We start from the raw sequence: 26,914 nt of genomic DNA, 5'->3' as shown, positions 1-26,914 counted from the left end.
GGTTGCTATTATTAAAACAGATAATGGAAAGAGTGAATTTGGAATATCTTTTTAAATAGAGATTGAAAAGAAAGGCTTAATATTCGAATCCTTATCTTTTGGAAAGTACTCTATAAATGGAATAGCTGAAAAAAAGATTCAAAATATCAATACTATAGCGAAATTGCTATTAAACAAATTAGATATCAAGCCTAGTATATAGAAACTCATTGTTAAATATGCTGTATACCTAAAAAACAAATCACTTATTAAAATACTACTTTTTGGAGAGGCAGGAATACTTTCTATAGTAATAATGCTATATAAGATTATGTATAACAAATAGTCTGATTTTAAGAAGCTTAGAATATTTGGTTATAAAATGTAAGTTAGGAACTCTTAGTAACCAAATTTGATAATTAAGAAATTTGAGTTTAGAATATTTAAAGGAGAGTATATTATAATTAGAATAAATAAAAATAATATCTATCACTTTTTTAATCTTTATATCAAAACTATTATTAAAACAGTAGATACTGATTTCAATGAATATAGATATTTATTTAAAAAATTCAAAAAAAAGAATATTCTAGAACTATTTAGAATAAAAAGAAAAAAAAAACTTTATTTATATAACTTATAAAAGGCTATAAAAAGAAGGGTGTAATTGGTAGTACAAGAAGATATATATAAAGATATATATATTAATAAATGAATGAAAGCTTAGATTCAAAAAAAGCAAAAGAAAACTTGAATCTATTCTTTACAAATACTATAATAGTAATAATTATAGGGAATTGGATATTCAGTATAAAATGTGTAAATACCTTTATCTTCAAAATAGAGAATATAAGTAATTATAGAGATTCCAAGAGTTAGATTTATTCTAATAGCTACTTTGATTCAAAATACTCTAAATAAAAGTTATAAAAAATGATTAAGAAAGATCTTTAGTAATTAGATTGTTTAGTATATAGTTATATTACATATTACCTTCGCATATTCTAAAGACTCCTTAATTAGTAACTCTGAATTAATATTAAAAGAATTAATAGAACTTAAAGATATTATACAAAGGGATGCCCAAATATAAATAAAAGTAATTAGAAATAAACTATAAAGTCTTAAGAATAATAATATCTTCGAAATTATAAATAAAGCTATATCTATAAGCCAAAAACTATTAAATAATAAATATATTCTAAGAAATAAACTAAATCACTTTAGCAAATTGGCTAAAAGAAAAGTAAAACTAATAATCAAAGATTATTTTCAAAAATATGGAATAGATTATCAAAAGATTTTCGCTAATATAGTAAAATATTTGATATTATATATTTTATTAATAAAAGCTGTAATAGAAGATTTAGAAATTAATAATATAAATATTAATACTACTTTTTTGAATAATGAGCTAATAGATACAAAAATCCTTATAAAAATATCAGAATTTTTCAAAGAAATCTTCCCTGAGATTAGATTCAAAAGCAAATTATATCTCAAACTGAAAAAGTCACTTTATAAGCTAAAACAAGCACCAAAAATTTGATAAATTATTATTCAAAGATTTTTCAAAGAAATTGAATTTAAAGAATTTGTAGTAAATTCAAATCTTTTTATAAGAAAGGGATTATATATTTTATTATATATAAATAATCTACTAATAATAGGAAACCACATTAATATAGATTCAATAAAAAAAACAATTTCAAACAAATGGAAATGTAAAGATTTGGGTGAGACTAGTATATTCCTAAATATTCAAATAAAGTGAAATCGATAAGATTGATTATTCAAAATATACCAATTGAATTATATAAAGAAAATCCTATATAAATTCGGAATTGATTTTTTAAATATCAAGAATTTGCTTTTATTTCTAAATATAGTTATTTGAAATACGGAAATAGATAATTTATTATATAAAAATAATAAGACTTTTTATTTATAAATTATTAGTAGTACTATTTATTTTTTCAACTATATTTAATCTGATATAGTATATACTATAGGTTAATTTATTTGTATTATATATATATTAGAGAAAAGTTATTTAATATTTACAAAATACTTGTTTTAATATTTTGCTAATATATATTCAGTTGGCATAGTTTATTCAAATTAATTTAATATGCTTTTATATGAATATTGGACCTATATAGATTCGATATAGGAATTTATAGCTAATAGAAAATCTATCCAAGAAGTAGTTTTCATTAGATATAGTAATACTATAATATAATCTTTAATAAAACAAAAATCGATATTTCTCTATATAATGAAAGCTGAGATTATAATAGTAAACAAGAATGTAAAAGAATTAGTTTGAATGGAAAAGCTAATGAAAGATTTAGGAGAACACTCTGAGGAAGAGTTCTTTATTCTAATTCTATATTGTGATAATATTAATAGAATTAATTGGATGTAAGAGAATAAGTTTTATAGTAAGGCAAAACATATCGATATTTAATGGCATTATATTTGAAAAGATATAATTAATACCAAAAGATTATATATCATATAGATTCTAGGAATTAAATAGATTACTAATATTCTTACAAAACAACTTATGTACCCTGGCTTTATAACTTATAAAAAAAATTTAGGATTGAATCTGGAATACTGAATATATATATATTAAAGAGAATTAATAGATATTAGTATTGTATTCGGTTAAATCAATTATTTTGGTTGATTTAATTAATTTGGTTGATTTAAATTGACCAAATTGATCAAATTAATTAAATCAATAAATTTCATTTATTTCAATAATTTTATTAGATTCATTAGATTTATTTTATTCACTAGATTTGTTGAATTTATTAAAAACTATCCGAATTGATTGAATTGGTTAATTTATTATAAATTAACCAAATTAACCAAATTAATTAAATTGACCATTTCGAATAAATCATATGAAATAATAGATAAGTTAGAAGTCTATTCATATAAGATTGGATTTGAATCATTTACCATACTAAAAAGGTGACTCTATAATCTGAAGATAATAAATTTAAAACAATCCATTAATGTATATACAAAGAGAATTTTATAAAAACAGATTGAATTTATATTATTATATCTTTTAATAGATTAGATTTCATCTAATATAAGTAAAAAAAATAGGATTTAGATAAAAGAATACTCTTATACTATAATATAATATTAGATCATAGAATTATCGAATTCCATTAGAGACATAAACACTATAAACAATACTAAAGCATTAGTATTATCGCAAAAGTTAATAAGACTTTTTATAAACATATATATATATAGAGTTTATATAATTTAGATAATAGATTCCTACCATAGAAAAAATATTGGAAATTATATGTATAACACATATATGACACATGCATATTATTATAAAACTTCTTTTTCGGACTTTCCGGATATATAGATTATATATACATATTCAATATATCACTCCTTATGCGTAACTTGCTGTTTACTTCTAATAAATATATTTATTACACAATAATTAAATCCAGATGATTTTATTAACCCAATAAGAACACATGTGATTCTAGGACCAGAAATTATATGGATATCCTCATGAACGGGTTTTAAAGATATAGATCATTTTTAAGCCTAAAAAAATTTGGGATTTAAAAAATATCCTTATAGAGGTTATCCTTATAGGGGATCCTTCCTTACGGAGAGGTTTTACTATAACCATTCACATAATCTTCCACATAACCATTCACATAATCTTCCACATAACCATCCTGATGAGTATACCACATCAATCAAACCAAGCACACCAACCAATCCATCAAACTATCTCATGGTACTCATTTACCCAGCCAAAAGTACCTAAGAAAAGCAATGTCAATCCCATTCTCTACCATTTCATTTCCACTATCAAGAATCACCAACTATAATCTAACCATAACACAGAACGAATATTCACCACTCTTTGCTCAAACATAAAGAATAATGGATGTGATATGAGAAGAAAATTTATAAATGAGATACCTATTTTTTACCCTGCCTTCCTATCACCTCCCTTGCCACTCCCCTCATTATCATATCATAATTAATCTCTCAATTCATTTCTCTCAATTCATTTCCCATGAATATCATATACATTTTCCGTGATTCATTTTCATTTTCATTTCCACACCCAAACCCTTCACCGAAACCAATTTTCCCCTGTACAAAAATCTACACATCGTGAGTATCCCCCATCCTCCAATCTTTATTTCCCATAATCCATCTTCTCCTCTCAAGTAAAACTTGTTCCTCCTGTTCCCTGTCCCAAGTTACTAACCGCGAGTCCATTACTCAATCTTCTTCCTCCTCCAGGTCCCACACTTCCCCCTATCATTCCAATCGGGCTACTCATATTTTCCTCCATTCTATCAATTTTACTAACGCTCGATTGTCTCCGTTTACTTATAGCTTTAGACAGTGGTGCACCATCGACAACATCTAGTGCTTCTTCATTGGGGTCCCTTCGAATTCTTTCATCGCCTCCTAGAATTGCGGTTTCCTCATCATCAGGTGGGAGGAGCAATTCTTCCTCGCTTTCGTCGTCGCTTGTGCCACTCTTGCTAAATCCTTCCATTTCCTCCAGATACCAAATGGGAATTGCACCGATCGCTGCAATTGTTCCAAGTAGGAAGTAGGGAGTAATGATATAACCCTCTTTCAAGCCCCAAGTAAATGCAGCTCCGGACATGGCTGGTCCAATTGCTCTTCCAACTGCCGAAATGGATACTGCGAAGCCGTTCAATGTACCCAAGATACGAAGACTAACTGCCGAATTGGTGAGAAGAATAACACAACAAGGAAAAGCGAAGATGACTGCAAAAGATTTAACAATCAGGATTGCGAAAATAATGATTTGTTGCCAAGTGGATGATTCGATGAGTGCTGTATATGGAGTAACGAAACAAATGATTGGGAACGTTACAGCGCAAACTTTGAAGCAATTTAATACACCAAATTTACGAGCTGCGGGTGGGAAGATAACGAATTGAATGAAGCCACCCACGACACCGTAGAAGGTAAAAATTGTACCGATTCTGCCCGAATGAAGACCGAAACCACCCGAGAACCTGAATGGGAGTTGAGTATTTGATGGATCGTGGATTTGACGAGGATGATGCATGAAAACGGAAAGGATTTGATCATAAGAGACGGAATGGAGAGCGAGAAATGTATAGGCAATGAGATTGATGACTGATTGACGTGTGAATACCTCTCGAAGACTTGGGCGGGTAATTGGAGCTTTCGATTTGGAAGATTCAAAGTTATCACCAAAAGATTCAGCGGTATCTGACCCAGAAGATGTAGGTCTGAGAAGTGATGCTGATGATTCATCATAGGCTGGATGCCCAGGAGTGTGATGCCTTGGTCGAGGTTTACAACAAAGCACTTTGGAAGAGGTAACTAATTTCTTTCCTACTTCTACTCCCCAATCTTTCTTATTGCGTTTGGACTCTAGCGTTTCCTAGCATTCGTTAGTGGGAATGCGAGGAATTGATCGTTGAAACATACCCTGAGGAAAAAAAATCCAGTCGTGATTCCAATCATGAATAGGAAACTGGCGATAATATTTGGTAATGCAAAAGGAAAATTGAGGAAAAACCTATTATTCCCGAAAAGTCCTGGAAAGTTTTGTGCTGGTCTAGCAAAAAATCCACCGAAAGATGGACCAAATATAGAACCAAGACTCCAGACTAATGGCATGATGGAGAATGCTCTTGGTTGTAGCTCTTTTTCAGGAACCATTTCGGCTACCATTGTCCGGATAATTCCAACTATTTTGTATTAGCTCATACGAATTCTCATTCGAGGGGAAGGACCAACCATTTCCATTAAAAGCTCCTTGAAGTGCTCTAGCTATGATAGCCATGGGCAAAGTTACTGACATGCCCCATATGATATTTAATATCATTGTACATGTTAATCCCACCAGGATCGTAGGTTTACGACCAAATGTATCGGAAGCCCTTCCCCACATGATAGCTGTCATGCACTGCGCTAATGAGAAAACAGCAGATGCAATACCTGCCCATTTTGCTACATCTTTTTGTTCAACTCCAAAACTTTCAATCATCTCGGGCTATTCATGAAGTTAGTCACATGATTTTTGGTGGATTTCCTCGAAACTCACTAGATATGGAAAGACTGAAGTCAAGGCGACTGGTTCTGCGAATCTACATATTGCTAATCCAATTAGTATGAGGATACGACCTATGAATGATTTTTGAATCGTAAATCGCCAATGGAGCTGTCGACTGAACGGTCTACACTATAATGGTAGTTGTATAAACGGAATGATACATCCGACTGAGCGTGGTCTGAAGAATCACAGTCGAACAGAAATTTCCATCACATCCTCAAAATCTATTCCAATCACATTCGCAGCGAGGAGAAACAGTGACCATGCAGAGAGAGATATTCAATTGATTCTTCTCAAGAAGGATGTAACTAGGTAAAGGAGATGCATGATCTTCGTAAAGAGAGGAGCTTTTGGGTGACAATGTTACATTGTTTGGCGGGGTATTTTGCAGTTGCATTAACCGGCCTCCCGAGATAAACCCTGACTATGATTTTCATCATTACAACGAAGAAACTATCAACGATTTGAAGATCTGCTGGACATATGTAAACACAACGAGACAAAGTGGAAACTTACCCAGAATTGTAAGTTGGGCCACGGGCAATTTTGCTGGCCCTAGATTCTTTCTCTTGACCATATTTGATGGCGGTAAGATATGATGGCGGTAAGACAACTTTCTCAGCCTCCTCGGATCTACGGTCTTTCTTCCGCAGCAAGCATAGAAAGCACAAGATGGTGGAATGACGGTTGATGGTTGATAGTGATGTTGGATTGAGAGTGTACAAGAGTGTAGATAGCTAAGAAAACGACCGTTTCAATACATGATGTTGAGGATATAAGAAGAGAGCAGCAAGAGCAAGGTGAAGAGATATAAGTGATGATTTGTACTGATTTGTAAGAGAAGTCATGCTTTGAGCAAAGAAAAAAGAGTCAAATCAGGTCGAAGTGGTGGGGCACATGATATCCAATATCAATGCTGCAGCTCCTCGTGATGCCGCTTTTCCGATTGTGGACTAGTGTGAGTCCTCCGTCCCCGTCTTTTATGGATTTAATACGGTTTTAACACAATTTACCATGTGTAAATATCCGAATGCGGACAAATCGATTGAAATGGAGCAAATGTCAAGGTTTGATTGGTCAATGGCACAAATGATGAAGAATTGATTTATTTGATTGGAGAAGAAAACGTTCCAGGATTTCTACGCCGATTATCGGTTCAATCACGTGCTTTTGTTTATCTTTCTTTTCTTTCTGCCTCAATCATGGTTGTTTGTCCCACCTGTGGTTGGGACGATAGATTGTCTTACGGTCTGCAGGACGCAGCCACTTGGATATCATTGGTTTGTCCGCCTTGTTAACGCCATATGGCGTCCATCACTTGAATCAGACTTCGGATCCATGTACATGCAAATATATATGTGGACGAGGGAGAGAGAACAATGTTTTATCTTTACCGCATGTTCACTTGAAACAAGAGAAATCACGTAGAAGGACGCCCTTGGGGTGCTTTCTACAATTGCATTTCTTGATTTCTTTGTCATCTCTGTATTGCTATTGGAGAGAGAAGTGTGAAGAATTTACACACACACAACTTCACTCCAAACAAGCAATCTCCATCCCACTCCTTGAGTACCTAGTCCCTCGTCCCTCGTCCCTCGTCCCTAACATGCATTCCAATCATCACCTAGATATTGTATGGACCCGGCACTTGTACATTATATGATTCTTTTCTTTTCTTTTCTTCTCTTCTCGTCCCTTCTCCCCTCCCTCCCTCCCTCCCTCTGATCCCATCCGATAGGTTGATCTTCGGATGTACATTTCTCCGCTTTTTATGTCTTATCAGTTCCTCCTTCAGTCAAGACAATCATCGTCGTCACATATCAGGAAGCTCTTCTTTAGCCTATGGGAAGTGAATACCATCTCGGTACTAGCTCCTCGATACCACCCTCTCCGCATAACTGACTCCGTGAATGATATAATCGCCCGAGAACTGGGCGGACTTGCAAATAACGCAATAGGTACTTACTTTATCGTCAAGCACCACCACCTTCACTTCACATCGGAGAAATGTTTTGATTGATGATTTCTTTCCTCACTCTTTATACCATCACTCTTACCTTTCACTAACCGTCATCATGGGTAGAATCCTGGATGAAAAGACGATGGAGAATAATGAACGTACTCCATTAATCGCCACGGTCATTGTTGGCCAACCTCGACAAAGATATCAACATAACACCATTCGTCGATTCTTTACCATCGCAGCAACCTGTTGTTTGATCGTCGCCGTCGTCCTCTTCCTCCTCCCTTTGTCTTTTATTCCTCGACACCACAAACATTGGCATCACGATAAACATCACGGAGAATCGTCTGCCATCACGTACGAAGAACTTCAGCAAATATTGCTCGATACGCCAAAGGCTGAAAAAGCAAGAGAATGGAGTAAATATTATACATCCGGTCCGCATGTAGCTGGCACAAATTTAAGTCAGGTTACTTGGACTCAAGAAAGATGGCAGGAATTTGGCATTGATTCGGAAGTCATCGCATATGATGTTTATCTCAATTACCCTCGCGGTCATCGACTTGCTTTGTACGAAAAGACAAAGAATAAGGATTCCAAGGTCGAAGAATTGAAGCTCAAATTCGAAGCCAGCTTGGAAGAAGATATTCTTGAAGAGGACGAGACTACTGGTTTGGACACCAGAATCCCAACTTTCCATGGCTACTCTGCATACGGAAATGTTACCGCACCATACGTCTACGTTAATTATGGTACATACGGAGATTTTGAAGATCTAGTGCGACTCAATGTTAGCCTGGAAGGCAAAATTGCTATTGCCAGATACGGTGGTATTTTCCGTGGACTCAAAATCAAACGCGCACAAGAATTGGGAATGGTTGGAACTATTCTTTTCAGCGATCCTGGTGATGATGGATCAAACACTGAGGAGAATGGAGCTATTGCGTACCCAGAGGGACCAGCCAGAAATCCAAGTAGTGTTCAAAGAGGAAGTGCTCAATTCCTCAGTGTTGCCCCTGGAGATCCGTAAGTCATGATCTTTTTCCAAAGATGTAACAAGCGACTAATTATTTTATAGAACCACAATTGGATATCCTTCGAAACCTGGAGTTCCACGTCAACCTGTCGATGGCAAAATTCCTTCAATTCCTTCCCTTCCAATTTCTTACGTCGATGCTTTACCTATCCTCAAATCTCTAAATGGTATCGGACCCGCACCAAAAGATTTAAATAAATGGTGGGATCGAAATCTTGGCTTGGCATACAAAGGAGTAGAATACAACATTGGTCCCTCACCAGATAATCTCGTTCTCAATCTGGTCAATGATGTTGAATATGTCACAACACCTATCTGGAATTTGATTGGTGTTATTAATGGAACATTGTCAGATGAAGTTATTGTCATCGGCAATCATCATGATGCATGGATTGTTGGTGGTGCTGGTGATCCAAATAGTGGTTCGGCAGCTCTCAATGAAGTTGTTCGAAGTTTTGGTGTTGCTGTCTCGAAAGGATGGAAACCATTACGTACCATTGTATTTGCCAGTTGGGATGGTGAAGAATATGGTTTGATTGGTTCAACAGAATGGGTTGAAGAATATCTACCTTGGCTCAACAATGCTAATGTTGCCTATGTCAATTGTGATGTTGGTACTAGTGGACCTAAATTTTCGGCATCAGCAAGTCCTCTCCACAACAAAGCTTTGGGTGAAATCTTAGGCTTAGTTCAATCACCCAATCAAACAATTCCAGGACAAACTGTCGGCGACCTTTGGAATGGACACATTAGTACTATGGGAAGTGGTAGTGACTTTACAGCTTTCCAAGATTATGCTGGCATTCCATCGATTGATCTTGGATTTGGACCAGATGTCAATCATGAAGGTGGTGAAAAGGCTGTTTTTCATTACCATTCCAACTATGATTCATTCTATTGGATGGATACCTATGGAGATCCAGGATTCCACTACCATGAAGCAATGTCCAAGATTTGGGCTCTTTACACGGCTAAAATGGTAGAAACACCAGTTATTTCCTTCAACGCTACTGATTACGCAAATGCATTACAAGGGTACATCAGCAAAACCGAAGCCAAATTGGACTCAATCATGATTGGATCTTCTACTGAAGAACATGATGAAGAAGCTCGTTTCCGTCCCTCCAGTATCGAGACTAAAGGTGACATCAACACTCTTAAACTTTCTTTCAAAGGTCTTCACAATCGTGTTACCGCATTGAAAGATGCCGCAATTCGTCACGATTCTACTGCCGCTGTTCTCTCTGAACAAGTAGGTCAAGATATTCCATGGTGGAAGATTGTATCCAAGGTCAAACTTTACAACCAAATTCGAACTGTCAATGAAAAATACAAGTATCTCGAGAGGAAATTCTTATACCAAGAAGGTTTAGATGGTAGATCATGGTTTAAACATGTTGTTTTTGCACCAGGATTATGGACTGGTTATGCGGGTGCAGTTTTCCCAGGTTTGGTTGAAAGTATTGATGCAAAGGATTATGAAAATGCGGAGAAGTGGATTGGAATTATTGGGGAGTGTTTAGAGAATGCGGCAGAGTGGCTGGCTTGAGATGAAGATTGGATCAAGTGGGGCTGAGATAGATGGACCGCCGTGATTAGAGAGAGGTGATGATAATGATGATGGGTGCGATAGAGATACATCTATACATACACGATGATTCAGTGGAGGATATACGGAAATAGTATAGAGAGCAGACGTAGATAGATATACACAGAGGCAGAGTCTAGAATCTGCTTTATTTTATTCTTTTCTTTTCTATACACCTCTTGGTAATAGATATTGATGGAAAAGTAGAGTAGACCAGGCTAGCTAGTCATGAATAAAAACTTTATTTGAAATAATTCATTCTTTTTCTTCCTCTCTCTCTCTTGAACGTAATCGTGATCGTGATCGTGATCATGAATCTACGGAGTGAGTATACTAGGTTACCTCGTAGTAACACCATATTAAACCCGAGGATGATAGAAACTTGAAAGAATGAAAATGAGAATGAGAATAGGCAAAAATTGGATGGGTTATCGATGAGGATGGGTCGTCCTACAAGAGACGGTATATAGGGTGTGGGGTATGTGATGTGGATGTGATATGGTATGGATGGGTGGATGGATGATTGTGAGGCTTTAGGTTGTAGTGCTTGGGGGGGGGATGGGGGTGAATAGAGGATAGGGATAGGGATAGGGATAGGGATAGGGATAAGAATAGAGGGATGTTGTGATATTATATAGATTTGTGTATATATCTAGATAGATATTTAGATATTTAGATATTTAGATATTTAGATATTTAGATATTTAGATATTTAGATATTTAGATATTTAGATATTTAGATATTTAGATATTTAGGTGAATATTCTTCAAAGATGAATCTTGGAATATTAAGAGTTTTAAGGGAAAAGGGGAGAAGGGAAGAGAGGGAATGGTTAGTAGAGGGTTATGATTGGGTTTGATTTGGGATTGGGATTGGGATTGGTGAACGGGGGGTTGGATGGAGGGATGGGTAAAGGGATGGGTGGGTGGATGGGATAATAAAGGAGATAGATATAGATGTAGGTAGACAGAGGTATTTGTAGATGAGTAGATAGATATGTATGTATATATATGATATATAATATTTAGAGGGGATCCATATTTATCAAAGTTTAGAGAGTGATTAGAAAGTAGTTGGAAGATAATCAGGATTATAGATAGGGAATGAGAAGTACCGTATCGTATAATATCATCTTGGTGGACTCGAATAAGAGTAAAATGATTGTGATGTTATATATAAGTATATAATTATGTATCAAGGAATAATATCAATCTTTTTGAGATAGATATTTAGGTAAGTAAGATTTGAAAATGAATTTTGGGAAATGAAGAGTTTTTTGGCAGAGGGGTGGGATCAAGGGGTGGAGAGGATGTGGTTTAATTTGATTGGGTTTGGGATGGTGGATGGAGGGATTACGGAGGGAAGATGGAGGGATGATGGAGAAATGATGAAGGGATAATAGAGGGGTAATAGAGGAATAATAAAGTGATAATAAAGGAATAAGTAAATAAGATATATTAATCTTTAGATCAATCGAACTCTTGAGATATCAAGATATTAAAAGGTTGAGAAATTGAGAGATTGAAAGATTAAGAAATGAAGGAAGATTTTAAAGGGATTTCGGATAGGTGAAGTGAGTAGATAAGTGTGTAGATAGAGAGATAAATAGGCAGAATAAATGAGTAGATATATACAAAGCTACAAAATTAAGTAGAACTTTGGGTGTTGATATGAGTAATATGATATCATATATGTGATATTTAGAGGGATCTATACCTATTAAGGTTGAAAGAGTAGTTGAAGAGTGATTGAAGAGTGGTTGGTTGATTGACTCCCTAATCTTAGTAATCTTATCTTCCAAATTTCGATATAGCGAAGAGGGTGATTCGGTGTTGGAAGTTATATTTGTATTTGTATTTGTATTTGTGTAGAGATAGAGATGGATGTGGTATATCTGATGTTTTCCTCTTCGCTTATTCCCATCATTGTTTCGTCAAGCCGAATTGTAGAGAAATAGAGATGTGAATGTAGAAATTTGTGTGGAGATGGGGATAGAGATCAAAATAGAAATCTAAATGGAAATAGAGATAGAGATAGAATGAAATAGAAATGAAGATATAGATGGAAATAGTAATAGTAATTTTATATAATAGATAGGTAGGTAAGCTTAGAGTGAAAATGATTTCTGTAATGTACCACTTTTGGATCTTAAGATTTGAGGATTCGATACTGGGAAGCATTAGATTTCAATTTGTCTGGAAGTTAGAGCTAAGGTGGGTATGAGAATCGTGAGGGTGGATCTGGGTTTGTTGGGTTGATAGATAGACAGATACCTAGAAAGAAATTGGTATGTTTTGATGAATTGGAATTTTGTTTGATCTTGTATATGTGGTGAGAAAGATGGTGGTGAGATTATGAGGAAAAGTAAGGGTTGGAATTGTATAAAGTTGGGGTCTGCATTCAGGTCATCATTTGTGGGTATTCAATGTTGAAAAAACAATGTTGGTTTTATTCTTGACAGATGAGTGAAAAGGAGTTCGGCTCTCAACCAATAGATGTGGAGGAAACTTGATCAAGAGAAAATTCTCGCTTCGAAGAGATAGACTGTTGAGAGATGAAAGCTGACAACTTTTATAAAAGACGTCAGTGTCTATCATTCACACAATCACAGATAAAAGGCATTCCTTAAATAGCATTTCTCGTTCATATCAATAGATGGACCAGCCAATCTTTCATCTGTCACACCTAAGGTTTATCCACAAAGGACCTTCCCTTTTAGAAAAACCATTCCATCGCAGTCGTTCACAGCCCAAGAGATATCCATCCATACGCCCTCATTCAATAATTCATTTCCCAAGATCCCAAAACCACAAGATGATACCCATCCAAGCTAAACTTCCCATTTCGCAGCGTGCAACTTCAGTCTCAACTTCAATTCCCATCATAATCATACATGCACTCCAACAAATCCGACTGTATAGCTCTCAACGTACGGAGTAATTGCTTGTACTTTCTATTATCAAAGACACATTAGCATCCATTCTATCCATTCCATTCCATCACATCTCGCAAACCCATCCCTCACAAAAAGAAAAAGTCAAACTCACCCACGAAGTCTCAATCTCCCATAAAAATGACATCGCACAACCAAAGTTTTCAAGCGCAATGCTTCTTCAATTCTCTCAACGACATCATCGAGAGCAGCGCGTAGAATACTCAAGATCGACTCGCCACCAAGGGCATTGCGGTAATGGAGAACGAGCTCGTAGAGTTCGCGGTAGTGGGATTCGAAGTCGATGAAGATTTCGGGGGGGACGAGGTTGTGAGAGGGTGTATAACGGGGCATTTTGTTGTTTTTTGTCTTTTTCTGGAGAGAAGGTGAGGGGAGACGATGGTGGATGTGAGAAATTGGGAGGGGATTTTTCCGCGTATGTGTGTGGTTGATGACGATGTCGACGGCAATCGCGATTGTTAGCTTTCTGTAGAATTGTAGAGACGTGGATACTGCAAGTGAGAGCTCTTTGTCGGATGACTTAGATTCAAATTAACACTTTGTAAATTGAATCTGAATTGAATCGCAAAACCGACGTAAAAGAGAGATGTAAAAACGATGCGCGATTGATTCGCAGAAGATTATGTAAATTTCTTCAAATGGAAAATACCATAACAAAAAATGCAAGACGAATGAGGAGTGGTAGCCTAGAGTGATGAGATGTCTGAATTGAATATTTGGGGTGGCGTGAAATTGAATTGAATTGAATGGTGCGGGGTGAACGTGTGCAAAGTTTTGTTTGTGAGAAGATTTTTAGACGAATCACGGTTAGAAATTTGTGAATCTATACGAGAAGTTGAAGAGGTTTGACTGGGCTTAGTGATCTTGATGTAGGAAGATATAAGATGATAATATCATCACCTAGGAAAATTGTTTGTGTAGGTAGAGAGGCAGTTGGGCAATTTACCTAAGTTGGAGTCGTTTATATGAGCTCCAACGGGCGACAAGCGAGGAGGTAAATTGGAGTACCAAAAATGTTGCCTTCTTCACTAGGTGACCTCTACTCATGTTTGGTATACTCATAAGAAATGAACTCAAAGGTCTAGAAAGGTAGATGCAGAACAATTAAACAGATGAGGATTAAGAATTTCAAGAAGTGAATTTGGAATTTTGTCCATGTGCTATGTTCTTACTTGGAAGACTTTCTATAAAGCCAGAGTTGGGGTTCAAAGTATGGTGATATCAGGGAATCAAAGACCACTGGTATGATATCTAGTCACAATCTATGCACCAAGACCTTTATTACCGAAAAGACCTATTCACTATTGAATTCAGATGAAAGAAGACTTGAGGAAAAGATGTTGAAGAAATCGAGGAAGACTGGACGACAAAGAAGGATTTAGCCGAGTCGAAGAGGCCCAAATATCAAATAAATGGCATCAGAAAGGCCGTTAAAGGTCATTATCGAAAGCTCGAAGGATTGACAGACTATCTGGATACGTGTAAGACTATTCCATCAATAATTTTCAAAATGAAAAGAAAACTCGAAGACAAAATGGCATGTAAGTCTGCGGGCATATATTGTTCCTGTACGCCTTGACAGTACAGATCTTTATTTTTACACCAATTTATACGTTACTACGGTCGTGGTCGTAGCACTTGCACATGTCTTCAAATGGCAAGATAACTATGAATCTTACTAACCTAATATTACTAACCGTATCTTTACTTCTATTTCAACAGGAGCCATATCGATGTCAAATGACATAGTATATAAGAACCAAAACTTCATGTAGCTACTCGTGTTTTCTTTGATCATAACACTTTCAACGAATTCTTACAAAATCGAAGCATCGAACCTCCAAGATATTGATACATAATTTCTCAACAATCAACGATAAAGTCGACAGAAATCCGTTATACATTAAATCAAGCTATTCACTTGATTGGATAACCTGGTCAAAATGCCCAACTTAGAAGAGTCTTATACTTCTCTTATTCATCCAGAGATAACAGGGTCAATATCGGGACTCTACACAATCACAAACACACCATGGATTGCCCAAAACACTCGGTCTGATCCCATAGACTCTTCAAAGTAAGTTACTCCTGAATTATCACCTCGACCAAACTAACGAAACCTAGAATTGATTACGATGATCTAACCAGCGTAACCATTGGATCTCCCTCCAACCCCATTCGTGTGACCTGGCCTCTCGCAGTCTTCTGCATGAACTCTCTCTTTTTCCGTAGCATCTTCATGCCAGAAACACCCACGGTACCAGATACCACGCCTTCTTACATTCGCGCTCTCCGTCTGGAACACCAACGCACAAATAACATCCCATTCCCCTGCATTACACTCGCCGAAACAGACGCTTTCTCCATCTTTGTATCATGGAATACGACCAACGAGTTGAAATCTTCGACCAAATTTGTCGGTATCACTAGTGTTAATGTTTATGAACGCATTCGACAGTACAACAAACTTTGGGATCAGCTAATTGAATGTTACAAACTCTCTCAATTTATAATCGCGCCTAAATTCGCCAACAAGATCATCGATACTATGATATGTGCCTTGAGAGAAGAATGCGGATGGCAAACTCATCGGAGACAACTAGAAGATGAAGAAGATGAAAATATTCTCGCAACTCCCGGAACTCCAGAATATGACGCATTGATTGATCGCTTATCCCGACTTACAACCGAAGGAAACGATAACCTATTCAATCAAACACAATCTTCAAGTACCCCACAAATGGTAGATCAAAATAACACTCCGAATCGGAAAACCAAACTCCTTCCACCGGATGCGAGAAATATTCTCGGTGGATCACCTACGCAAATCTCTCATTTGTATGCATCTACAAACCCGGATTCGCCGCTGCGAAAAATGCTCGTTCAGATGATCATCAACTATTCCGTGCGCTATCCTAAGTACTACGCTCAACCTTCCAGTTTTAGCAGTCTGATCGCAGGCGGGGAGCCAGATACACAAGAGAGACTCTCAGTCCCGATGGAATTCATGATTGATCTATTGGGCGCGTATGCAAAGCTGGGAAAAGAAGCGAGAGATAGAGGATGGAGAGAGAGGGGTACGGCATGTGTGTATCATGAGCATAAGGATGATGTTGAGGAGATGAATTGTCAGGTGCATAGTGCGAGAGAGAGGAATAATGCAGAGGGAGGTGAGGATGTGACAATTTCGTCGGCGGTGGGATATTTGATGGGTTGAGGAGATTAGGATTGTTTTGGGGGATAGTGTGATGGTCACTGAGGGAGGGGGTGTGTGGAGTTGGTAAGGTAGAGAAGTCTTGAGGGTCGGTGAGATAGTCACACTTCGTGTAGTCTTCATTACTAAATGAAAACTTACTAGGTATTTCGAAATATCTTCCTCTTCTAAAACACCTTTTCGAAACTTTTGGTTGTGATATTTGATTGTGAAATCAAAAATAGTCATTGGTGCTTGTCAAAGGGACTTTTGGCAGCAGTTCAAACATTTTAAGGGCTTATAGAAGTATCACGCTTCATCTCCTTGTTACCCTTAAATTACTATCCGCTCGAAAGGAACCAAATCCCGTCTCTTTCCTTTATCTTACTTACAGTGGAAAAAGCTTCGTTTATTGCAACAAATTTTATTGAAGCATTAGTGAATAGAGACATGTGAAAGATGGTTTCATCTCGCAGACTCTAAAACACAGACAATAGGTCCTCTTCACCACGAAGACCGCTAGACAGTTCATAGTAATCGTAAGCATTTCCCTATTAATGAATCATCTTGAAGCATCTCTACCGCAGTCGCGGATCTTCCGATACAATGACTTCATTGTATAATGCTGAGGTAAAGTACTAGGCAGGAACTATATAGATCGCTGGGGTAGAAGTGACGAGAATGTATTGAAAACTTTTATTTACCGGAGTGAACTGCGAAAGCGAACTTGGATTCAAGGGGATAAATTTTTGTACCAGAAACTTCCCATACTTCATTTCCAGATCAAATGAGGTTCTTTATTCCTATGATTAGATAAAAGGGCTTAATTGGGTCAAGGAAGAAGCCCAAGGCTATGAATGGTCTAACAGATTTTTTCATTTTGGATTCTTGATATGAAATGTCATTCATAGAAATGTTGTAAAGGAGAAAGAGAAATTGAATGCTGGAGCTAGCTTGGAAATTGTTTTGTTGCCCTAGATATATACTAGAAAGATTTATCAAAGGTAAAAAAGAAAATTGGGATGAGAACGTCTCATGTAGATCCTAATAATCACATTCAGAATACTAATTCATTATTTAGGAACACAGTATTAATTTGTACTTCACTCATGATAAAAGAAATCTCTCTGACAGTCAGTACAGTCTAACCTTAAGATTCTATTCACCCTCAATTATTTTATACATTTCTTCGATCATTTTCATTTGCCTTATATTATATATCAATGGAATATTCATATTCTGGTATCGTCTAGCATAAATAATGTGATAGCTACATGGTTAAGCTACTTCTCAAGGTCCTGGAAGTATCTATGTCAGATACCCACATCCCTAACAATAATGAATTAGGCTCGCCAAATCAGCCCAAAATTTTCGACTCAGCGGATGTGTGCCTTTTCTCAAGAAACCTGGAGCTTTACTCTTCATTTCGACAATCCTCCCCCTTGGCATGCATATGATATCTACATCTCTCATGTTCCCAGACCATCGACGCCTTTTCCCATTTCTTGAACTCAATAGCAGTGACTTCCGCATCGAATTTCTCTTCATCTCTCCCAAACTTCATTGCTTTGAGGAATCTAGAGCGTAGAGTAGGTCGAGGTGCGAGGGGCATTGGCGAGAAAAAGAGATGTTGGTTTCGGATATTGTAGTGATTGGCGAAGGGATTGTGGGCAATACAATGTGGAAAATTTGCGTGGTGAGAGACGGGAAGGTGGTGGATTGCAGCGCGGAACGGACCTCCTTGAGGAATTGGTAAGTATGCTGGATTGTTGTGACGATGGACTAGCGGCGGATGGTGGTTTAAATACGGGGCAGGTCCAATTTCAGTGGAGAGTGAAGGCGCAGCGTTATGCATGTAGTGGTGGGTTGGTGGCGGGGGGTGCACATTGAGGTTAGTTGGCGGAAAATGGGAAGGATATAGTGGATTACCAGGATGAAAATTTGGATGCGGAGCCGTTCCATTATTTGGAAATTGAATATTCTGGCCCTGAGGAGGAAGTGAAGGATTCGGCACCAAGAGATTATGAAGTCCGCGTCTGTCTCTACGAAAAGAAGGAGGTGCTCCCGGGTGTGGATTAATCGTAACGGGAACTCGTTTCTCTTCAATAGAAGGGAATAGTATATCCTTGATTAGGGCTCGGAGCGGTGATGATTCGACTGTGTTGCTATCCACCAGCTTTCGAGTCTCCTCTGTCTTGTTGAAAAGTGGATCTTTAGCCGACTTGACAAATCCATCACGAACCCATTCTCTATAAGCTAAGGTCAATGCATCCATCATATAATTGGCGAACTTCGGTGCTCCAATATAATCGGCAAGAAAATAGCAATGAAGTAACTGGAACCATTTATACTTGTGGGCTTGTGTTCGAAAGTGAGTATTACCACGAGTAATATTTTTACCCAGACATTTGGCATTTCTGATATCCTTTGTGTAGAGCCATGCAAGGAACATTTCGAAACTTTCGGGCTGACAATCTTCAAGTGAGATGGCACCTTCACGACCACATTTCCATAGATCAGAACAAAGAGGTTTGAAGAATTTGGCTTGCGTAGCCAATAATCCAGCCAATGCTGTGAATTGGACTCGTTGTTTTCCAGTCCCTACGTGAATGGAGACGATCTTGTTGAAGTTTTTCTGATCATCACTACACCTGTAATTAGCAACTCATCACCTTTTCTATTAATTTGAGGAAATTACATGTCATAGTCTCTCCTAAGGGGTGCCAGAACGCTCTTGGTAGTTTTCGGCTTGTCAGGTGATTGATATGTTGCAGCTAGAATCCTGGATATTCTGAGTACATTTTCACGAGAAAGACCACGATGTCCAGATGTTCGAATATAAGCCTCTAGTCTTTCACTCATTCCAGCTAGAATCACGTCGTCTGTGTCTGCAATTATTGCATCAAGCTGCGAAATTGCGTTGGCAGATTGTGGCCAAGGTATAATACCGATATTGTGATCCGGACCCAGATTTGTCCCCGGTCCATTGGCGGCCATCTTAATATGGTGGATGCGAACTGAGAATTATGCGTTGGTGAAAGGTTTGGGAGGTACAAGTATTTCCTTGGGAATGTTTTTCTTGAGTTCAGAATGTGATTTAGAAGTTCTTCAGACCTGCGGGCTATTTCTAAATTAATATGGTTTCAAGGAAATGGATTTCAATGGACCCTTGAGAGACCTAAATAGTTATTCTTGAAAGCTACGGTTGAAGATAAAGTCAAAGATGCAACAGGTTCCAGCACAGTACCGCGCAAATCTAGAGTTCGAGCGGCCGTACTCGGTGTTTAGGCTGATGTACATGCAAAACGTCTGGGTTACATTGTAAATACAGCTCATCCTCCAATTTTGGTTTTAGTCACTCAAATCTCAGGCGTCTATTTCTTTGGAATTTTCCATTTTCTTAATACGAAACGCTAATAATGCCACTAGAGTCTGGAACTTGGCATGAGAAAGATAGCTAGAATTGACTCTTGAACTTGGACTCTTCTCTTCTCAGCGACAGCCCCGAGGCTAGCCTTTTCTTTCATCAAGCTAGGGAATTGAGTGATTGTCTGTCACTCCAGTTGAAAATTGGTGAACCGATGAATCTTCTAGTAGGATGACATATACTTGGCTACACGTAAAATCCTAATTAGCGAACAGGTTTGAAGGATATTTGATTTCCAATCATTTTCATACTGATATGGAAACTCCACACAAATTTTAACACCATTATCTTTGATTTAGATTGAATTAATTACTGATGTCAGTTTAGCAAGGAAGAAGTGTATGACTACATAAGTTTAATCTTTTCTAATCTGAATTGATCTGTTTCATGCTTGTTATAGATCGAAATCGTTGTTTAGCTTGCTACCATTAGTCAAAGTGACTGGCTCGCAAACCTCAGCTCAAATTATGGGAGTGAGAGTGATCAAAACCCCTGAAAAAATAACTTCTCTCTCAAAAACACATTGATAAATACAAGAAAGAATCTAAAAAGTTTAGTTCTATTTAGCTGCATCGATTCAACTTTCTATCATTTCGACAAGTGTCCATCTTGATGACTGGTATCTTCTAGAATCGACCCCCCTTAGCAAACTTTCCTCAAGGCACAATAATCGAGATTGAAAAGTATTATATAATAGCAGACTAGTAAAGAGCCAATTCCTTTTCACTTTATTTTGAGCCTAATTCATCAAGTCTTCATCTCTAGCTGGATTAGTTTGTCAAAAATGGAAGTGCTCTATATCCATTCGGCCTTGACAGTCAAAGAATCACCTACCTGTCACCACAATTGTACCGTAAAAAAAACCAAGGAAGGGAATTTTCTGTTCATCTTTGTAAAATCTTCTGATCATAACTTTCATAAAAGATCCAATTAAACAGCTTTGCGAACTGATGTGCACAGGGTGTGTGTCCTCTCTCTGGACAAGTCAACCTTGAACTTGTTGCAACACCTCCCTGAAACCCCCAGTGCACTAGAATTCTGAAGCGATATATTAGCTTATATCTTTTACTGTGACCTCAATGAATCCTTTATTAGCTCCCACTCAATTCATTCCATCAAAGGGCTTGCCTATACCTCCAGTACTTTTACCATTCAGGATTTGGATCACTGTACCCAAGTCCGGAGCACCTCTCTCCGAGTCTATGGATGTGATAGAGACACCTGCATCTAGCCCGATTATCTCCACTGAGACGCTTGTAGTCAACGCCTTGGCTCATTTGATGGATTATAATTGTGCTCCGCATCAGTTCATCAACCAAATCTTGGTTAAATTCTACAGCCATACCCTCCTCGAGCAGATCGCGAAGTTTCTCATAGAAAGAATAATGATCAATGCCCTGTTTGATGACTTTATCCACAAGCATCTTCCGGATCGGGGAACAAGTTTTGGTCTTGGAGTAAATTCGTTGGATTTGATAGGGCAAGGTGCCAAGTATCCGTCTAATATCTCGTCGAGGACGATTCTTCTCGAATGGGTCTCGATATACACTTTACCATTGATCTTCAACGTGTTGATTGTCATCTTCCTCATTTTCTTTGTGATTCTCGGCATCATTGAGATGATTCTGGTTGTCTTCAGGGTCGTCGACTCCCAAAATTGGTGCGAAGACTTCGAGCTTCGGTACAAATTTTGCTCGATCTTGACTTTCGCTATCAATAGCTCCGATCAAGGTGTTTATGGCAGAATTACAGAAGGCCGAAGCTCCTAAGAAATCTTTCAAGAGGTAGAATTCCAAAAGCCGATCCCAAAAAAGTCTGTACTTATCAAGCTTTTCTGTCGTTACCACCGCCGCATCGCGATCCACAGTGACAGCAGAAAGTCGTTCTCCGCAACGGATAGTTCCAGTCGAGTTCCACGCAAGAAAAGCCTCCAAGGCTACAATACTCTGTTCTGAGAGATTTATTATCATACGCTCGTCTTCGCTGTGTGGTAGATATGAGTAATTCTTGATCTTAACCCTGAAATATTTTGAACGCAGTGCCAGGACTTTCGATGCGAATTGATGCCTTAATTTTTTCTCATCCGTGCCTGCAATAATTTCGACTGCATCATTGAAGTCATCACTAAGTTTGGAGTTATTCAAACTTCATGACACGAAATATGATCATTGCAATTGGAGAATTCGCATACTAAGAACCAAAGTTTGCTTGGAAATATAGGAGTTGTTCAGATTGGGTTTGCAAGCGTAGCCTGACTTAGATACTTGGAGCATGACTTCATAGAAACTTGAGAAACAAGCATCTCCAGGATCACAATGCCAGTATTTTTTAGATGTTGATTTGAACATTACACGATAACCCTATGAAACTCGAATGAATTGATTTCAGGTTTAGTATATATGAATACCTCCACCCCTCAATCCTCTTCCTCAACTACAATAATTTTTCATTGCGAATGTGCCGATAGACAGAGTGTCAATATTAATGACCAAATGTCAAAATCTTCCTCAAAGAAGAACAGAGGTGTTCATAGAATGAAGTGGAAGCTCCGATCTAGTCAAAGTTTCTGTGATAAACAACTCATGAACTCTTGACACCAAGTGCTGTTAAAATTAATGTTTTCGATTTTGACGATGAGAGTATGGCCACCGACACCTTATTCCATTCCTTTGTGTACGATAGCAATCACAAGGAGCGTCGGTTCTCTACAACACACTGATATTTCTATGCCGATCATACCTTCTGCCCGCACAGGAGACCAGTTCTGTTACTAGCCTCTGTCTGAACTTTGTTGAATACTCAGAATTTATAACTGCATTCAAATTGCAGTAATTAGGGGAACTGGATATGGCTTGCTCTAGAATTTGATCCACAAATTATCCACGGAGGGCCGACTTAGCCTCTGTATTTCTGGGTCTTTCAATAAAGTCTAAAAGGAATCTTTAGGGATATTCAATTCGATCTCGGCGTCTGCTTCAACCAGCTTCGTGTGAGTGTTTATATTCTCATAGTCCCTGTTGTTGTTATGAGCAGACATGTACTAAGAAGTTTGCTCCATATCTAAAGTCTCCAACTCTTCATACCAGCGTCCATTTGGTCGCTGTCAAAGTTCCATTCCCTAAAGGGTCCACCTTTGTAGAGCAAGGAACTACCATCGCAAACGTCTCTGGTAACCCTTTTTCTAGCAATATTCTTTTCGTTCCACCAGGTTGCCAATAACTATTGTTTACGTCTTCGAAGAACGGCGAGTACTGTGCTAGCATTTCGGCGGAAGCGATGATTGTGATCGCGCTATTCCTGAAGGTGATCTCGAACATTCTGTTTTATAGAAAGGAACCAGACAATTGAAAGAAAGTCTCTAATAATGGGCAACTCACAAATTTTCTTCGAGACTACCAGTCAAATTGTCTGCCATGGTTCACAAATAATTATTGAAAATGCCTGGAAATCCCAAGTTTTTTGGTTAGAAATAAACGCAAAAGGTGTTGCTGCGGTCTCCTCAACGTTTGATTGTTTTTTGGGGGACGGGAGGGCGAGTGTAGTTGGAGTTGAAGAAGATAATTTCATCTATAAGGTGTGGAATAAGAGCAAGTTTATGTACAGTAGCCGGGCTGGAACACTGATGAGAATAGCAGTCAGTGAATTTTCTCAAGTCTTTGGTAAAACAAACACCTCTGTGAATCCAAAATTCAATCTGTTATATATAATCTTCATGGATTCATCGATGTTATTATGAGGTCATAGATTATCACCGAGACTCTCCCATATTCACACGTTGTTGTATGGCTCGTCTGTCAGAAGAACCTTGATAAAGCAATTGAATCTCATTATAATTTGGTTTATGTACTAGGGGTTGCTAGTGAATCCAGAAGTTTACTAAATCAATGTTAACTTTTAGTGTTCGCCCTATTATAATTGGTGCGCTAAGCCCAGGAGTGTTCATATTCTCGATATTAACTACAACAACTACAACTACAAAAACTACAAATCTTAGTAATGGTAGGTGAGATGTACTTATAGATGACTTTATATAATTACGGAAGAAGAGAGAGAACATGGTATCTATGATTAGGCCACTTTGAAAAAAAAACGCCTTTACTCTGTGGTGTTTGAGTTTGATCGTTACTGAATAGCGTTAAATGTCAAGGCAAGTAAGGTTTGCCTTGCATTTTGAACGATTGGTCACTTGGCCCAATGATCTACGGTAGCTCCGGCACTCCCACAATTGAAAGCCTAAAATTTTTGCTCTAAATTCTTGTGTCTTAATATAAAAGAGCTGTCCCCGTCTTCAATGTAACAAATTCTTATATGTTTCTATCGCACAAATCTACTTCTCTGCACACATTTACAATTGTAAAACCGTTAACAACACATTGTTTACCAACAAATCCTGACCATAATACAGCAGTTCTCTAATCAAGTTCTCATCCCGGTATATTAGACTTACAGAATGTTCCGCATGGTTCCTCAAGCTCGAGGTGGCGCATATATGGCTGTCTTCATCACTCGCACTTTTACTCGCTCTGTTCACAAAGTCAAGTTAGTAGGGCTCCACAATCAGTTGTTCCAACCAGCTCCAGAGATACCAAGATTGCATGGTCTTAGACTTCATGATCCCACCATCAGAATAGCAAAAAATCCTGGACATAAAGAGCCGGCAAGAGCAATCGCTTCGGAGACTACTCGCTATTCAAACTTGGTTAGTACTCCATCATTCATACGATACCAAAGAATATCTTTCTTACCCCTACTCAAATTAGACCAAAACTCCTAAGAATACTAAGACACCAACAATTTTTATGACTTCTGCCACAGCTCTAATCACTGAATCTCCGGCCGAGACACCCATCCTGGGCAAAGCAACCTTTGGCGAATTCATCACCGCGCTTGGCGATGCCATCGAATCTTTAACATGGATTCATAGTGGTCGTCCTAGTAAAAGCACCAAATTTCCTCAAAATACCGAAAATGCAATAGATGGAAGTGAAAAAGTCCTTTGAGATGATATTTTAGGGGCAAGGTTGAAGTATCTATCATTTAGAAGCCGTATTTTTCACTTCAGCAACACGATATAGTATCTCTATATGTTATCGTAAAAAAAATGGTTGTGAGAAATGGAATTTTCGGTATTCATTGGGACACGTGGATGGACTGGAAGTCAGGAGAGATGTCAATTCTAGCAGTCGCATTCAGCAATAACTACCGGCACTACTCAACTTATTTATCCTAAGTGTCTACAGCATCAATGAATAGTATCATAATAGAATTAAAATCATACAATTAATGAGATAATATCAGCATAAGTTGTTCTTCCTTCATATTATTGTTCATCATAGTGACATGAAGTGATCTCTTAAAAAAACTGACGGTCAACATCTGTTTTACCCGAAAATTCTTGTCTCGTCAGGCTTGACATAGTCAACTATCAATTTTCAACTATCAATTTTCAACTATCAATTTTCAACTATCAATTTTCAACTATCAATTTTCATTCATCAATACTAGTTTTCGAACGAAATTCTTTTCTTTACACTGATGATACTGTAGATAGGGCAAGGCAGATTTTGAATTGCACTCGATAGAGAAATGTTAACTTAATCGTCCTTAAAATAAATTATATAGGATTTTGTGATCATAGAATAGACTATTCCCAAAGCATGTATCTGCCATGCTTAATCTCAAACGTTTCTCCGGAAAAAGATCAATACTCCAATAGGTGATGGCTCCTGGTCAAGCTCGAGGTCCTTTGTCATTTCACCGTTCCAAGTTCTTCGTTTGAAAGACGTTCTAGCATCGCTAATACAAAGCAATAGACTCCATTACTGATTTCTTGAAAGTACGAGCTTCTTTGAATACCTGGCCCAGTGTGCTGACGTATAGCTTGATCTAGAATGGTTCTTATCGCCTTCTAGCATACAATCAAACTGGGGTGGGATCAAGTTTTGAGAGATGACTCAGAACTCGCGACTAGTATTCACTAATTTTGATACTTCAATAAAATGTTAGTCAATTTACCTGGAGTGAATTGCGGATTGAAAGATCTCTACTTACCACCAAGTAATTACTGCGACTAAGATCGCGATAACATAGATCAGAGACACAAACTGATCCATGATCTGGACATACATGGAACCACTATCCCCCGTCAATACCACTCCACCAGTCAATTTTCCGATGTAATGTTCATCTTTTATCTTCATTATCTTCTCGAGTCGAGCAACTTTCCATCTATAATATGCAAGCGAAATGAGTGTTGTAAGGATTGCGGCAAAAGATACAACTCTGAGAAAATGTATCTCATTGTCTTTTCGATGTATGGCTTCAATGTCTGGTGTGTAAAAGTAGGTACGCTCCTTTTTTCCGGTGTCGCCTTTTTTGTCAAAGTCTGGCTTTTCTTTTCTGAGTTTAAAGCCCGGCATCTATTATGACACAGAGAAGTGAATTTGGAGGATTTATTGTTCGTAGCTTTCTCATGTCTTTCTCATGTTGTATTTATAGTTGCCATTTGGTGCCCTACAGCTAGCCAATCCATATACGACAGCATCTAAAGCATGGTCCGTGCGGATGAGCCCCTAAAAGTTTAGATACACAGCCCATTCGCTCCTAGCTGCTCCCATGCTTCAATACAACAGATGTGA

General features: G+C 37.5%; 8 protein-coding genes across 8 annotated transcripts; 3 read left to right on the top strand and 5 right to left on the bottom strand.

The window, feature by feature from the left end:
- Positions 1–4,210: 4,210 nt before the first annotated feature.
- Bfra_009112 (putative major facilitator superfamily transporter protein) lies at positions 4,211–6,692 on the bottom strand (the record flags this gene model as incomplete). Its single annotated transcript, XM_037339463.1, has 7 exons — positions 4,211–5,440; positions 5,488–5,750; positions 5,800–6,055; positions 6,107–6,149; positions 6,244–6,282; positions 6,425–6,587; positions 6,632–6,692. 7 exons carry the CDS (start codon positions 6,690–6,692, stop codon positions 4,211–4,213), a joined length of 2,055 nt encoding a protein of 684 aa, XP_037191029.1.
- A 1,498-nt stretch (positions 6,693–8,190) lies between these two features.
- Positions 8,191–10,663, top strand: Bfra_009111 (putative pa domain-containing protein; the record flags this gene model as incomplete). The annotated part of the gene is made up of 2 exons (XM_037339462.1): positions 8,191–9,104; positions 9,157–10,663. The coding sequence occupies 2 exons, from the start codon at positions 8,191–8,193 to the stop codon at positions 10,661–10,663; spliced, it is 2,421 nt and encodes an 806-aa protein (XP_037191028.1).
- Positions 10,664–13,574: 2,911 nt separating this feature from the next.
- Positions 13,575–13,989, bottom strand: Bfra_009110 (uncharacterized protein; the record flags this gene model as incomplete). Its single annotated transcript, XM_037339461.1, has 2 exons — positions 13,575–13,656; positions 13,751–13,989. 2 exons carry the CDS (start codon positions 13,987–13,989, stop codon positions 13,575–13,577), a joined length of 321 nt encoding a protein of 106 aa, XP_037191027.1.
- Positions 13,990–15,599: 1,610 nt separating this feature from the next.
- Positions 15,600–16,873, top strand: Bfra_009109 (uncharacterized protein; the record flags this gene model as incomplete). The annotated part of the gene is made up of 2 exons (XM_037339460.1): positions 15,600–15,733; positions 15,781–16,873. The coding sequence occupies 2 exons, from the start codon at positions 15,600–15,602 to the stop codon at positions 16,871–16,873; spliced, it is 1,227 nt and encodes a 408-aa protein (XP_037191026.1).
- Positions 16,874–18,263: 1,390 nt separating this feature from the next.
- Positions 18,264–19,846, bottom strand: Bfra_009108 (uncharacterized protein; the record flags this gene model as incomplete). Its single annotated transcript, XM_037339459.1, has 2 exons — positions 18,264–19,494; positions 19,548–19,846. 2 exons carry the CDS (start codon positions 19,844–19,846, stop codon positions 18,264–18,266), a joined length of 1,530 nt encoding a protein of 509 aa, XP_037191025.1.
- Positions 19,847–21,421: 1,575 nt separating this feature from the next.
- Bfra_009107 (uncharacterized protein) lies at positions 21,422–21,700 on the bottom strand (the record flags this gene model as incomplete). The annotated part of the gene is made up of 2 exons (XM_037339458.1): positions 21,422–21,476; positions 21,498–21,700. The coding sequence occupies 2 exons, from the start codon at positions 21,698–21,700 to the stop codon at positions 21,422–21,424; spliced, it is 258 nt and encodes an 85-aa protein (XP_037191024.1).
- A 126-nt stretch (positions 21,701–21,826) lies between these two features.
- On the bottom strand, positions 21,827–23,691 carry Bfra_009106 (uncharacterized protein; the record flags this gene model as incomplete). Its single annotated transcript, XM_037339457.1, has 4 exons — positions 21,827–22,421; positions 22,533–22,636; positions 23,360–23,573; positions 23,654–23,691. The coding sequence occupies 4 exons, from the start codon at positions 23,689–23,691 to the stop codon at positions 21,827–21,829; spliced, it is 951 nt and encodes a 316-aa protein (XP_037191023.1).
- A 1,035-nt stretch (positions 23,692–24,726) lies between these two features.
- Bfra_009105 (uncharacterized protein) lies at positions 24,727–25,276 on the top strand (the record flags this gene model as incomplete). Its single annotated transcript, XM_037339456.1, has 2 exons — positions 24,727–24,975; positions 25,037–25,276. 2 exons carry the CDS (start codon positions 24,727–24,729, stop codon positions 25,274–25,276), a joined length of 489 nt encoding a protein of 162 aa, XP_037191022.1.
- Between the last annotated feature and the right edge of the window lie 1,638 nt (positions 25,277–26,914).

This window comes from Botrytis fragariae (assembly GCF_013461495.1).
Source record: "Botrytis fragariae strain BVB16 chromosome Unknown tig00000101, whole genome shotgun sequence".
In the NCBI taxonomy this organism is placed as follows: Eukaryota; Fungi; Ascomycota; class Leotiomycetes; order Helotiales; family Sclerotiniaceae; genus Botrytis; species Botrytis fragariae.
The sequence above is the reverse complement of the archived record's forward strand: the minus strand, read 5'-3'. Positions and strand labels throughout refer to the sequence as shown.